This window comes from Opisthocomus hoazin, chromosome 3, assembly GCF_030867145.1.
Source record: "Opisthocomus hoazin isolate bOpiHoa1 chromosome 3, bOpiHoa1.hap1, whole genome shotgun sequence".
In the NCBI taxonomy this organism is placed as follows: domain Eukaryota; kingdom Metazoa; phylum Chordata; class Aves; order Opisthocomiformes; family Opisthocomidae; genus Opisthocomus; species Opisthocomus hoazin.
Genome location: NC_134416.1, coordinates 60,589,772 through 60,604,071, shown reverse-complemented (window position 1 = coordinate 60,604,071; position 14,300 = coordinate 60,589,772). Strand labels below are relative to the sequence as shown.

The following is a 14,300-nucleotide window of genomic DNA, read 5'->3' as shown; positions in this document are numbered from 1 at the left end:
AATCTGTCACTTCTTTCTTGGCATAAATTACATATCCAGTAATTCACTGATTTTTAGCACTCCCATTTCTCCCAAGTTGTTGATGTCGCTCCAAAACTTTTGAAGTCAGGGGCACAGTATTTCTTACTTTTCTCCAAATACTTCTTGTGTCTAGTTCCTGCTGGCACAGCTGAATACAGTGCAGGCAAAGGGCTTCTGCTTGGTAGGATCTGATGATGGTCCTGTCCCACTGATGGCCATGAAGGGAGCAGCCCTTGAGGAATGCTGTAACCTGCACTGAACATGTCTACCTGTCTTCCAGCTGTGTGTTTCCCCTGCCATATTTACCAGTACACTGAGACACTCTTTATTATCATGGGTGTTAACAGTCCTTTAAAATTTTCCCTAGCTTTGTGCGGAAGATCTTTTTTCAACATTTTAGCATTCAAGAAATATATTTTCAACATTTTCTACAGTTCCTAAAAGGAAGACAATTGCAAAAGTTGAGGCTTTGTTAAAGAAATGCTTTGTTCAATCTGTGATTTAAATATGTTTCTTTTCAAGCTTTAAAAAATGAGTGCTAAAATCGAGATACATTTTGGAGAGATATGGCATCTGAATTATTGAAAGATGGACCCAAGATTTTTGATAGTTTTATTTTTTTATGTGGAAATAGTTTGGGAAGTGAACATGTGTTGGTTAATTGTGTGGCTTGTTTTTCTCCTTTGGAGACTGACTGAAACAATTCTATGAAAAAACTTCCAAATCCACTTCTATATGAAAAATTCAGTGCTTGATACCTATTGAATTGTTAGCTCCCATGCACTGAGGAGTTTGTGACTCAGAACTTCAGAAATCACCAGACTGTCTTTAAAATCTGTACTTTTTAACACAGTTGTTAGGTCCATGGAGTTTGTGTGGTCAAACTGTTTGTCTCCAGCTTTGAGATATGTAATTTTTCAGTATATTCTGAACATGCAGCTCTTGTAATACCATGAGTATGGGACCTGGTAATGCAGGAACAAGCCATCAAATACTGAAACATGCCAAAAAAACTGTAAAAGCTAGCAGCCCTTGGATTGCATTACATATGACATCACATGTAATGAATGATTTAATAACATGTAGCTTGTCATATATTCCTTCTTCTAATGATTTTGAAAATATGAGTTATTTTGTTATTCATGCTTTCTCAGTGCTTAGAAGTTGTTGTCCTAAGCCAGGACACCAGGCCAGCTTCTGTAGAAGAGAAGCAAAAAATGGCCTCTGATACAAAGAATTTAAAATCTGATCTTTTTTTTTTTTTTCTGTAATGCTCTGCAGCCCAGGTTATCTCCTTTCTGTGTGGACTCTGGTGTCTTACCAGTAATGAGTAGTGAATAGCTCATACAAAGCACGTATTTAGTGAATGTAGCTTCCTTTTCAGATCACAGAAATTCGTATGTAGGTTTGCTATTGTCATTTTTTGTTTGTTTGAATTGTTTAATGTCTTTATTTAAAAAAAAAATAACGAAGTTCATTACAGGCATTTGGTATTCAAAGTCTGCAGTCAAGAGAGTGATCATACAACAAAGGTTTTGAGTCTGATGGAGTTAATAGTGTATAACTTTTTCTAAAATTGTTGAATCATGTTTATCTGATTCTTTGCTTTATAAACTACCATTTGGACCATCAATGACATGCTTGAACTATAACAAATATAAAACAAAAAGCTGATTTACTGGCTAGATACAGGATATGAACCATCATCTTATGTCTAGTAGATGCTCGTAACAGACACATGTGGAATTAGTATGAATGAAACAAGCTGCATGTAGAGTGAACCTTTCCCAGGTATACTCTGCTAGTTTTGCCCTCCATAATCTTGGCTTTATTTGTAACCTTGGGTAAGAATTCCAGCACTGCTGTTTTTTAATCTGTAAATAAAAAATGATCCTCAAATGCATGAAGCAGGTAGTGTAAAATCTAGATATAAAATGCTTTGGAAATAGAACTTTTGCTGCATATAGGTCAGGTAGGGTGATATTTAATGTTGTCTTTTATCAGCAATACAACTTCGTCTTGAAGGTGCATATTTTCTGAAATACTAATGGGTTACTTTATTTATTCATACCTTGCAAGTTTGGCTGCCTGTGATTAGCTGAGTGTTTCCTAGAGGATTTATAAAGCATTTTTGAAGTCTTCATCAAACATTTTCTATTGGCTTTTGGCTATAGATATCCAGTAAATCATAGAGGAACTATGACCAAGTGTATCTGGCACAGGATTCTTCGGTGTGTACTGAAAATTTTTCCAAAAACTTCTAAAGGAAGAGAAAGAGGGCAGTGTGCACAAAGCAAAACATTCATTTGAAAGTATGTCTATACTCCTGAGCCAAACTGAGGTTTTTGTGTTGTTATCCCCCCTCTCCCCCCTATGTAATTTGTTTTAGAAAGAGTAATTAGATTAACAGTTTTTTATTTTCTCAAGATTGGAAGTATCATCCGTATTTTGTCTTTGTACCAGATAACATGGTAATAAGCATCGGGATGTTGTTAATGATGTAAAATTTCTATCCGGAGACTTAAATGGGTTTTTTTAACCAAAAACTAAAAGAAAATTTCAGCAATAAGAATAAATGGAGTTTATGATTAAAGAGTACTCAAAGACACTGTAATTTAAGTATGCTTTTTGCTATGATGTTGACCCTTAAGGGGCAATCATGAGTAACGTGAAACTGACTTGTAGAAATATCTTTGGTCAGGATATTTTTACTGATTTTATACTGAAAATATTTAAGCAATGTTTAGAAATTCACCAACTATATGTATGTATATTTTGTCTTTTAGGGCATACGGGACGATTATTAAAATCTCTGTGTTTCACCAGTCTATCATTTCTGCTGCTGCACATCATCTTTCAGATTACAATAAACAGTCTTGAAGCTGGAAAAACTATTGAACCTGGTTTTAACTGTGAGTAAAACCTTTTAGTTTTTATTAATATTTTAAGTGTCAAAATGCTTCAGTGATTTGAAAGGTGTTGATGAGAAGGCACTTACCATTGTGCTCCTGTGGGTTTGCAGCTTGCTTCTGTTTCCCAGCTTGTTGCCTTAAGAATTACTGTCAGTAGGGCAAGAAGACTAGATTGGTTTAAGAAATGAGAGAAGTGTATTAACTAATTTGTTCCTACCAAAGATGTCTTCATCTTTTAGGTTTTCTCAGAATTCCCTCAGAACCTGAGGTGACTACATGTTTGTGTTATTAGATCATAACTCAATGTATTACAATAAAATAAGATACAGTAATGAAAACTCCTCTACCTGTGTATTATGCCTTTGTCTGATGGAACTCTCTTAAGTTGTTTGTTTAATTTAAATTTAAATCTTGACCCCAAGATTTATGTTTCTAAACAATATTTGTCTTTTTCTTGTCTGTGTTGAATAGGAAGAAGGATTTTTAAATTTTTATTTATATGTAAACACTACTTAAAAATCTATTCCATGGCATTTTGTATCTTCCTCTCTCAGGAAATGTTCTTCAATAATTCAGAAGCAAATGTTCTTTATTGTGCAGAAGTTAATTAAAATATCTATCCAGTGATTTGGATACGTAACCTCCAGGTAGAAACTATTTGTACTTGTCTCAATGCTTACGTTTAACATTTAAACCTGTCAACTTGCCTTTGATAAATGTCCATTTAATTTATCACAGAGTATGTTGCTGCCACTTGAGTAAACAGTTGTACTACAATTCAACACAAGAAACCTTATGTGAAGTAAAGCATTTAGTCTAAAGTAACAAAATCCTAAGGAAACTTGGAGCGAGCATTACTATTTCACCTTTAACTCAAATCATTTCTTAAAGTAAAAGGCATAATTGTGTTTATGAAATACCAGTTTTAGCTGGAATGTCTTTGGCTTTGTGGGTTCAAATCACACCTTCAGAGTCTAAAAAGATATATATTTTTAAAAAAAAAATGTGTATTATTGATTGAGTGACCTAGATTAATTGCTTTCCTATTTTTATGACTAAAAATATGTGATTTTTACTCAGGTTAGAGTAATGATGTGAGCTAGACACTGTACGAGTAGAGTTCCTAACTGTCCAAGACAGAGATGCAGTCACCGGCTTTTTCCTCTTCCTGTGGTGGGAACTGGGGTCTGAAATGATTAAAAGAATTACTTCATTCTGAAGAGTCCACTCGTGAAGAAACAGAGAGAATGTATCATTTCTGTCTGTTTATAAACAGTTGCTGCGTGGAGCAGCTTATATTCTAGCTGCCATTTTAAATGATTTCCTTACTTGGGGCCTCTCAGGACAAAGGGTATGGCTGTAGCAGTACGTTAAATGTGTCTCAGATTGCCCTCTGACACCGAGGCCAGCTGACATGAGATGACCCACGTCCTCACCATTAAGCTGTCTGCCTGCTGGGTGCAGAGGGTGGGTTGAAGTTGCCTGTTGGGAATGGCATTTGTCCCACAGGAACTGCCAAGCTGTGCCTGAGTTGTTTGGGAGAGAAGCTGGCCGCACAAAGTTGTTCCAAGAGTGTTTTAACTGTTTGTCAAAATGAAGAGTTCAGCTGTTTAATTTCAGTGCCTGAATATGTTTATGGAATAAACTGGCACCCTTTAGTTTACTGGTATGGCTATAGTCGGTGAGCTTCAGGTGAAGCTGATGAATGTGATGCTAGCATTACGGATGCTGGACCCCCAGGGTGCTGCAGGAGAAGTTAAAGAAGGTATAAAGACCACTGTGAATGAAGGGGAGAGAAAAGGCCAAGGCCTTTGCTAGATCAAGCAAGATGATCAATTATTGTCGTTAAATGGCACCAGAGAATACATGGTACTGTGTAGGTGAGGAGAAGACAGAATTCCTGCTCCAGAAAGGAACTACTTTGGTAGTACTTCTGCTTGTAGTTATTTGGTGACACAGCCCCACTGTATTTCCTGTTCCCCTGCTATATGAATAATGCTTTGTAGAATTGACTACAACACTGTGCTAAGCCATAGCTGGAGAAATGACAGCACTGTGCCCGTGGCGTCTGCACAGTGTTGTCATTTCTGCATTTCAGAGTTAGTCAACTCTTCACTCAACAAGAAGTACTGCTGTGTAGACTGGAAGACTGGAGTTTTCTGTTTTCCTATACAGACCTGAATCAACTATTAATAAATATATTTTTTTACAGCTGTTTGTCTTATTCTTAAGCCCTATGTACCCCTCTGGAAATATTCTACAGTATCTTCTGATGCTTATCGTTAGGAAGTTATTCTCTTGTTAGTCAAAACATCCTGTCTTCCTCCTTCAGCCTGATGTGGAAATGGAGAAAACTTTTCTGTCAGTCTTTATAGTTACCTGCTACGTAATTGAAGGCTGCAGTCATGTCTGTCATGTGTACTCTTTTGTCTCTTTTTCCTCTCTTTATACCACTTCAGTCCCTCCAGACTTCCTCTATGGGTTGTTTCCTAAGGAGATTAGTCTTATCCTTGTTGAGGATAAGACCTTGTTGATCTACTTTCATTTGCTCCAAGTGATCTAGATATTTCTTGAAGTTCAGTGCCCAAAGCTAGGCAGCATTTCAGCTGAGATTTTATTTGCATCTACTGAAGTATAACAATTACCCAAGCGTTCCCAAGTGACACTCCCTGTTTACTTATTGCTATATGGTACTTGTAGCAACGGTAGCGTTGTCTCACACTTTGTGAGATGCGCAATTAGTGATTCACTGTAACCCACAAATCCTTCTCTGCAGAACAGATTGTTTTTTTCAATCTCATATTTATGTAAGTGAGCATTCCTACATTATAATGGAAATCTAAGTTTCCCCATTTTTTTTCCAAAATGGTTTCTTTATCATCAAGACTCTTCTCAATTCTGTCTCCCAGTTTGCTTATACCTGCAAGTACCACTGTTAAGGGGTTTTGGATATACTAAAATGATTGATATTTCCTTTAAATTTAATCTTTGCTTTGATTTTGCTGGAATTGGAATATCTCCCTGAGTTTAAATAAATTAAGGCATATATTGCCCTCATGTAAATGAGGTGAGAGTAAGTAGTGTAGATGTGCACTTTTGGTACACTACTTGCTAGGCTGAGTAAAAAGACAGTACAAGGAGGAAGGGAAAAAAGTGTACCAGCAGAAAGGAGAAAAAAACCTTGCAATTATTTTAGTTTATATTTAATTGTTTATTTTTGCTGTGATGAAGTATGAGACATTTCCATGCGGTTCTACAGTGATTGTTCCCTCTGTTGCTTTCATCCTGCAGAGAAATTAAAGCTGATTCTATGACTACATAATTTTTACCTCAAAAATTAATGGTTTCAACTTAATTCTGTATTTTTTTTTATATTGCTGCCTTTGTGTAGTTAATAATCTAACTCCTGACAGTTTCAGAAATGGGTGAGAGGGAGGTATACCTTTGTCTTCAAAATGTGAAGGTTAGTTTGGCTGAGTGTGTTCGAATGCCAGCTTCTGAATCAAAAGATCATTTTCTGGTTTCAGTTTTTCTTTTCACACTGCTGTATTAAAGCCTCTGAAAATATTTTCATTTTGGTAATAGAAACACTTGAAAAATGTTTAAATTAGAGGTGTGATACAGACTATCACCTCTTAAACCTTGTAGAGTTATAGTTTCATTTTGGAAATGGAGAACAATCATCGCTTTATCTTTCACATCTCGAAGCAGTTGAATTTGGGCCATCTGCAAGGACAAAGCAGTCACGTAGCATTTCAGGCTCATTTTAAAATGTTCTGCTCTAATCCTGGATTTACGTTATTCATAATCAGTGGTAGATAGTCTTTAGGATAAGTAAGTCCTGGAATGTTTACCTTCCTCAGTTTGTTACTTTCTTCATCCTGTTCCTCTTTTAGAGCTCATCCACCTTCTCTTTCAGGATAACTATACAGTGTTACAGCATTCTCTGGGTTATATAGGAGATGTATGTTGGTGGGTCGATAGAGGTGTTTAAAAATGCTTAGCCAACAGACTTTTCCTGTTCCTTCAGAGTCTTGTGAGTATTGCCCAGCACTAATAAAATGTTGTTAGAACTCCTTATTTACCTGAATGAAAGATTTCTGGTTAGCCACAGCTGCATTGTATGGAACTAACATTGAATACCTCCCAGTTTCTTTTTTAAATCAGAGTTTGTATAGGAAAGGAAAAGAAGAAACACAGAAAGGGTGAGCTGGGCCAATCTGTTTAAGACATCAAGAGCTCTGTAGTTCTTGTTTCACTGATGATATCTCCGTATAACACAGAATCTGATGTTAAGATGTCATATTATTCATGCAGTAATACAATTTCATTATTAAATTTGTACTTCTGATGGAATAAAATTCTGATTATTAGATTAGGTAACGTCTTTAGAGTATAGAATCTGTGAGACAGGCAATTGAAAATTAGATCACAAGGTAATATGGAATCTCATTCTTCAGTATGCGTGGTATAGTTCTTTCCTAGGACTAATTTTAAAAGTCTTTAGAAATGGCATTTCCACCAGCAGGTATGTTTTCCGTGATGTTCATTTAAACTTTTCTTGCAATAAATTAGTGCAATCATTCCTCATCATACTACTCCTCTGTAAGTTCTTTTGTTTAGTCCGTCTGTAAAAATACTCCATTTTCTTTTTCTCTTAGTTGTAGTGGTGTACATCCTTTTTTTTTTTTTTATTCTGTGCTGACTCTACCCTTGGTCTTGAATTCTGCAAATGGTTCTACTGAAATGCTTATTCTTTCAGAAAAATGTTTCAGTCCATGAGAAATGCAACTAAGAATGGTTCAATTATTCACTAATTAAGTTTGTATTCAATGTTTGTTAGAATAGCAAAATGGACATTTTAGGTATTTCTTGATATTTTTCTTCTATATCAAATAATAGAACTGATGGAGCTGAAACAGATACCTTGAAATCTTTCTAAAGACTTGCATCTGCATTTGTTTATGGTGTATAGTTTGGGTGCTTTATTTACAAAATGATTATGTGAAGAAAAAGGGAAAACAGGCTTAAAGCACCAAGTTGCCTAGATAGCTTCTCTGTTAGATCATGGGAACTAAATTCAGAAATTTCTCTGTCCTCAGTATGCTGAGTGAATGTCAAACAAATGCATGCCACCATTGTGGAATCATAATAACTTTCTGCTTTAGATAAATTTTGAAATGATTTCTTGGCTGAAAGACCATCCTGTGTTTGGAATACTACCAGCGTTTCCCTGAGGTTTTGGGTTATATTAGGAAGCAGCAATACCCAGTACAAATAAATTAGGTTTCACCATTTATTGAAAGCTCAGACTCAGGACTGCAGCTGACCTTTCGTAGGAATGAGTAATTACTTTTTCCTGTGTACCTGGTGAGATTTCATGTCTTCTGTACCCTCCTGAGTATGCCCTTAATTTTGTACTGCTTTTGAAAAGTACTACATCTGCAAAGGCTAGCGTATTTCTGGTTGGATTTTTTAACCCATTGGAAATAAAGATGCTAAATATACGGGGCTAAAGATTAAGAGTTTTCATACAGAGTTTCATATTTCTGTTTGAGGTGTGTGGCAGATGCATGCATGTCTTTCTAATAATTTGACTTACTGGCCCAACTCCGGCCTGGAGTCTGAGCATAGCTTATGGACTCTTGTCATCATTTCACGATAGGCTGCCTTGAAAACAAATATTTTGAAAATATTGAAAATGAGAAATACTATTTAATTAAACAAATATTCTGTTAATGTCCTCACCTTGAATTCTCTTGATATTTTTGACAATTTTAGTTGCAAACGTGTTACTTCATATGAAATTAAATGAATCCAAATGGCACTAAGAAAGCTAGTAAATTTACATAACATTTTTGAGCAGAAGTCATGGCAAAGTAAACGTTTCCTTTTAATACTGAAAAATTCACTATGTCCTCAGGAATTATTTTGCTTACCAGAATCAAAGATAACAGTTGCTCACATTATACAGTGCCCAAGAAAACTGATGTTGTATCCCAGGCAAGGCAGCGTGTTCCTTCCTGACACATCCATTTCTCACGGACCAGGAAGATGCTCAAGACACTGTACAGACAACTGGTTTAGCTGCAGAGTTGTGAGATCTTCAGTCACCTCCATCCTATGTGTAAAATACTGTTCCTTTTTTGTTTAATGAAATCTTCATGTCAACATTCAAGTGTCCACCTCAAACCTGAGGCCTTCTATTGTCCTCATACCTGCATTTTCTCACATTTCTTTATTCGGAGATGTATGAAGACTGAAGTGTTTAGTCCCTTCAGCAACTGACTTGGGCTATTGTAGTTGAAACTAAAATGGTTGTCATTTGTAAGCTTTTCTCAGTTTGAAAATGTATGTTTAAAAGCAAACCTTTATTCCATTAAGAGTGGGCATTATCTGCAGGACACCTGCTTGTTAATCCTATTTTTGTGTGTCATCTCGAAGATTCCTGTCATGGCCAAAGTCTGAGTAAAAAAATGCTTTGAAATGTTTCAGAAACAGTTTTTTCTATTATCACAGAAGGTGTTAGATTGTGCTCATGTGATATCTGTAGGAGGGGCAAGAGGAAAAGATTCAGAAATGAACTCCTGTTTCAAGAACAGCTGTGGAATATCCTGTATAGTAAACGTTTTGTAGGATGAAACAACCAGCTGTAGTACTTCAGAGGAGTCAGAATAACCTTTCATTGAGGGGATGTATGTGTTGAGCTGGACATTGTCTAAACCTGCAATGTCTACTACAGCAAATATAGTACAAACATACAGTGTTAGGTGTTTAACTAGACCAGTGCCAGAGCTGGAAGTGATGGTTCAGCTGGGATTAAAAAAAAAAAAAGCCAATATTTTTATAGAAGTGATTGTACAGATTCTGGATGCTCTCCAGCACCCATGTAAGACTGGCAATACTAAATCCCAGAGTACAAAAGTTTAGTTTTAGTTCAGTTCAGATGCCTACACATTTTTGGAGTTCTGAGCTACAGTCTTTATTAATTATTAAAGCAGTACAGATAGTTAGTTACCTGGAAAGAATCTTTGTTCCATTTTTATGAGAAATCAGTTACTTCCTATGTTTTGGTTTTGTGGCATGTCCTCACCAAGCTCTCTGAAGCTTTATTGCTTGTATTATTAGCAAGATACGAAAATACTGAGCATATGAGAAGCTGAAAATGTTTCCAGAGTGCAGGTTAATGCAACTTCTTTTTAAAAATGAAAGTGAACTGTGAAAACCACTGTTCTTTATTCAAAGTCAATATATGGGTTTTATTCTTGCCCCAAGCAGTTAAGACTATCTCTTCATGGTACTTCCATCTGCTCAGTGCCATGTGGATTAAAAAAACCCAACCCTGCCTTGATTTAGCTTGTAAACTCCTCTGAGAAGTGACTTTTCCTGTTCTGTGGTTTGTACTGTGTGACCTGCAGCGAGGGTTGGTTGTATGGCTTGGGGCTTACGGCGATTCCACAGTTTAAAGGATTATGATAATAGGATTTCTTGAGAGCCTCCCTCTTATCATCGAATATCCCTCCAGAATAATGAGCTTAAAAGCAATGAATAACCATTTATCCAAATCTCCACTGAGAGAGAGAAAATTCTGCAGAGATTAGCACAGTTAATGCCCGCATGGATTCTAGTAGAGCGTTCATAGCTGAAGCTCCTGTCATGCTACTTCACATGGCAAGTACCTCTGAAAACCTAACAAATGACAGGAAGGCAGGAGACATGATGTTAAGAAAAAAGATAAGTTAATGTAGTTCTTATCATTCTCTGGTTTCATAGTGTGCTGTTTCTTGCCATGTCTGAGTCATGAAATGTATAGAAAGGAGTTTCTCTGTGGAGCCAAGGAGAACTTGGGACTAAAAAGAATGCTTAGCCATGAACACCACAAGATCAGGGTGTGGTGGCACCAGTACACTATGGTCATTATACAAGATCCTAGAAAGGCATGTGGTTGTGCAGTATTACCACAGCCATTTCTGACTGTCACTTCAGTGTTTCCAAGAGTCAAGAGTGTATGGCATAATGCAGTAGATCATGTGGAATAAGCCTACAGTAAATTTTTAATCAGTCAAAGGTGTTAGCATGCTTTTTTTTTTGCCTCACCAGAAACTTGCAACAATAGCTTATTCTGCACATGAAAGCTAATTTTCCTTTAATTCAGTATACATTGAAAGTCAACATTGCTTTGACGCTTTTAGTGCAACTTTATACAGCCAGGAAATTTATGACTGGGGAAACAGAAGCTTCTGTAATTGCTTCTTAGGCGTGTATGATAAGTCCTGCTTAATTTCCTGCTGTGTGTTACTGCCTAGCAGTTTGGAAAGTTGGTGTTTGTTATACTTATGGAGTCTTTATTTCTGGACTCACATGCTGCCATGTGAAAATTAAGCAATATTCTAAATATTCATTTCCAGCTCTGACACATAACATCATCTGTATAGTTACGCTGTAATGATGTTAGCATACTCACTTGCATTCCACCATTTAAGAGAACCTTATGCAGGAGAGGATCCTTCTCACTGCCACTCGCAGTTTGTGTTTTTGACAGTCAGGTTTGCATTGGAGAGAAGAGCTGGGAAACTGCTGGGTGGCCAATGGAGTGCACAGCTTCTTTCTGAAGCTGGTGGACTTCTGGAGGTGGTGTTGTGGTGCACCTGAGGAAACACCCAGCATGCCAGTTGATGCTGTGGTGCAGACTTGGGCAGTTTTCTTTGCTGTGTCCCAGTGATAGCTAGGATGAGTACATCTGACTGCAGGATAGTAGAAAAGAAGGGTGACCATCACCTTGGTTTTGGGACTGTTGGTAGGAGAGGTAAAGTAGCTGTCGTCTGTCTCCCTCTGCCCTCTTCAAAGCAGGAGCAGAAGTAGCAAACAGAAGGAAGAGATCATGGCCAGCTGTGAAAGAGAAGGCACTTGATAAAACTTTTGAATAGCAGAGAGGAAAGCAGAATGTGTGTGTGGAGGAAGTGGAAGCAGAAGAGACTGTTTCACTAATTGATTAGTGCTCTTAGTAAATTAAGAAGTAGACGTGGAAATTGTAGCCTCCTGTATTTTTGGAAGTAGCCACTCCCTCATCCCCTAGTTATATGCTTAACCTTCCTATGAAAATCCTACCAGACAGCATGCATTGTCAGCTGCTTGTAAGTTCCAAGTTACTAGAAAGCCTGTTTGCCATATAGTGATAAGTTTTTGAAGACCAGCAAAGTCAGAAACGGGCTGCTCACACAAACAGTTCCAGTGAGAAGACTTGTCTGCAGGGTTAGACCTTCACCCTGAGACCAGCCCTGCTCTTACAGGGGTTATCCTGGCTCTTTGACAGTGTTTTGCTGGAGCAGTATGGTGTGTGTAAAGACCAACACCACAGTGCTTTAGCAACCAGCATCTCTGAGCCGGTGTAGAGCACCATGTTGAAATGTTCCCTTGTTGATCATTCAAATCACAGTAACATAAATATTTTACTGGGGATTCTTTGTGTAGAATTACTGTTCAGGAATAGGAAACTATATTTGTGTGTTGGACACTGTTTAGACAAACGCTTTCCACTGAGAATAAATATTTCACTTTATTTCTGAGGATTTGGCTTTCCTGTTTGGCTGTTTACATCTTTATATATTGCTCTTCATCACGTAATCATTCTGAGTATTTGTAGAAAACTTGATTTGTTAGTGTGATACTGGGAGACTTTGGATGTGCCCGTGCCCACGCTGGAAGTGTGAGGTGGTTTTGGTCCCAGGGTCCACGCCCTTGGGATTGAGCCTGCTGTGCCTCTTGATGCTTTACACAGGCGATCTGGGTCTCAGCTGGGAAGCAAACAGCAGATTTGAGTTGAGATGGTGACAGCTGCTCACCAGAGCCGTTCTGCCACCAGCTGGGCATCTCAGCTGCAAGTACAGGGGAGGTGTTGTGCCCCGGGCGTGGCAGCTACAAGAGGCTGTCCCTGGTAGAGCAGCACCCCGGCAGGTGGGCTCCTCTGGGCCCAGGCAGCAGCCTGCTGCCCCGGGCAGTGCAGGCTGGAGCCTGCACAGGACAAAAGCCAGGTCTCGTCTCGAGGTTAACCTGAAGTGGAAGGGACTGGGTTTACTGAGCTGTTCTGTGGAACCTGTGACGTAAAAGAAATCACCCCAGGAAACAAAGCAAAAGGCGTTGCTCGCGTAAATATGGCTTGCAGCCATCTGGGAGAAAATGTTTTCTTTGTGAACTTGGACTTGAAATGCCTTGGTGGACTCTCCTGCATCAGTGTGCTAGAACGTAGTCCTAAACCTGGGTCAAATACAATGTGAACTTGCATGCTTTGAGTTTACTTCCAAATGGAAAATCTGTCTTAAAATTCCCTTCAATTTCTGCCAGACATGTAAGTCTGAACCAATAACCACACAGGATGCGAGAAGGTGCTGTACCTTACACCTTTTGCATAAACAATGTGCAGCACATCTGTCATGCTTATGTTTAACACAGAGAAAACTAAATAAGAAAAATTCCTTAACACTCACAAAAGAAGAAAAAATATCCTTCACATCTTTGAAAGGGAGAGAACTCATTAGATGAGTTTAGAAGGGTAAACTTGATTTCCAAAGTCTTAAACATCCCTCTTTTGTTTCATTACAACTCTAGCATGTTCCTGATATCTAGATCTGGAGCACTGCACAGTTTCCATCCATAGATACTATGTTTATTGCTGAATTTTATCGTTCCCCATTCCTTTAGGGATTTGTTTAAAGGAATCAATAAACTGAATTTCAGAGATGTTATAGTCATCATCTAGGCTAAAACCAGAAAGATTTTCAAGATCATCAGTGAAAATTGTAGTAAATGAAAAATATTTCATGACAAAACTGTAATCCTATTTTTATGTGTCTAGAAATAAGTAGAACACACTATCTTTCAAAGTCCAGTGACCAGAGAATGAACTTGATTTTCAGATACCATCAGTGATACCAAATGTCTGTTTTAAAATTGAAAACAGTTTTAACACAGTTTTCACACTGAAACATGAGCTGAGTGTGAAACACCGAAAAGCATTTATGATACAATGCAGCCAGTGGCTGATAGGAATTTTCTCAAGTTTTTGGGGGGCGTATTATCCTCAGTTTATTACTGTACTCTGTAGAAGGGTATATAGACGTAGTCCCCGAGAGGTGTTGGGAGTAATGATTCAGAGTATGTTAATTAATAAAAGCTCCTACTAGTATTTTTCTGTTATGTGTACAGTCACACATTTCAGAAGAAGACAGCCAGCCCCCAATCCAAAGGGCGCAGTGATAAGAACTGATAACGTTTTACGCATTTTTGGTTCATGCATCACCTTACCTACAAAGTCAGTATTGCCAAGAAATGTCATACAGCAAATTTTTTTTCGGGTTCTTTTTGGCACAC

The 14,300-nt window shown here is 37.8% G+C and overlaps 1 protein-coding gene across 2 annotated transcripts in view; it reads left to right on the top strand.

Moving 5' to 3' along the window:
- PIEZO2 (piezo type mechanosensitive ion channel component 2) overlaps window positions 1-14,300 on the top strand; it is a 330,086-nt gene that overhangs the window by 116,086 nt on the left and 199,700 nt on the right. For both annotated transcript variants that reach the window (XM_075416483.1, XM_075416482.1), the window contains exon 3: window positions 2,808-2,933. In XM_075416483.1, coding sequence (XP_075272598.1) covers window positions 2,808-2,933 — 126 coding nt within the window. The remainder of the gene's footprint in view (window positions 1-2,807; window positions 2,934-14,300) is intronic.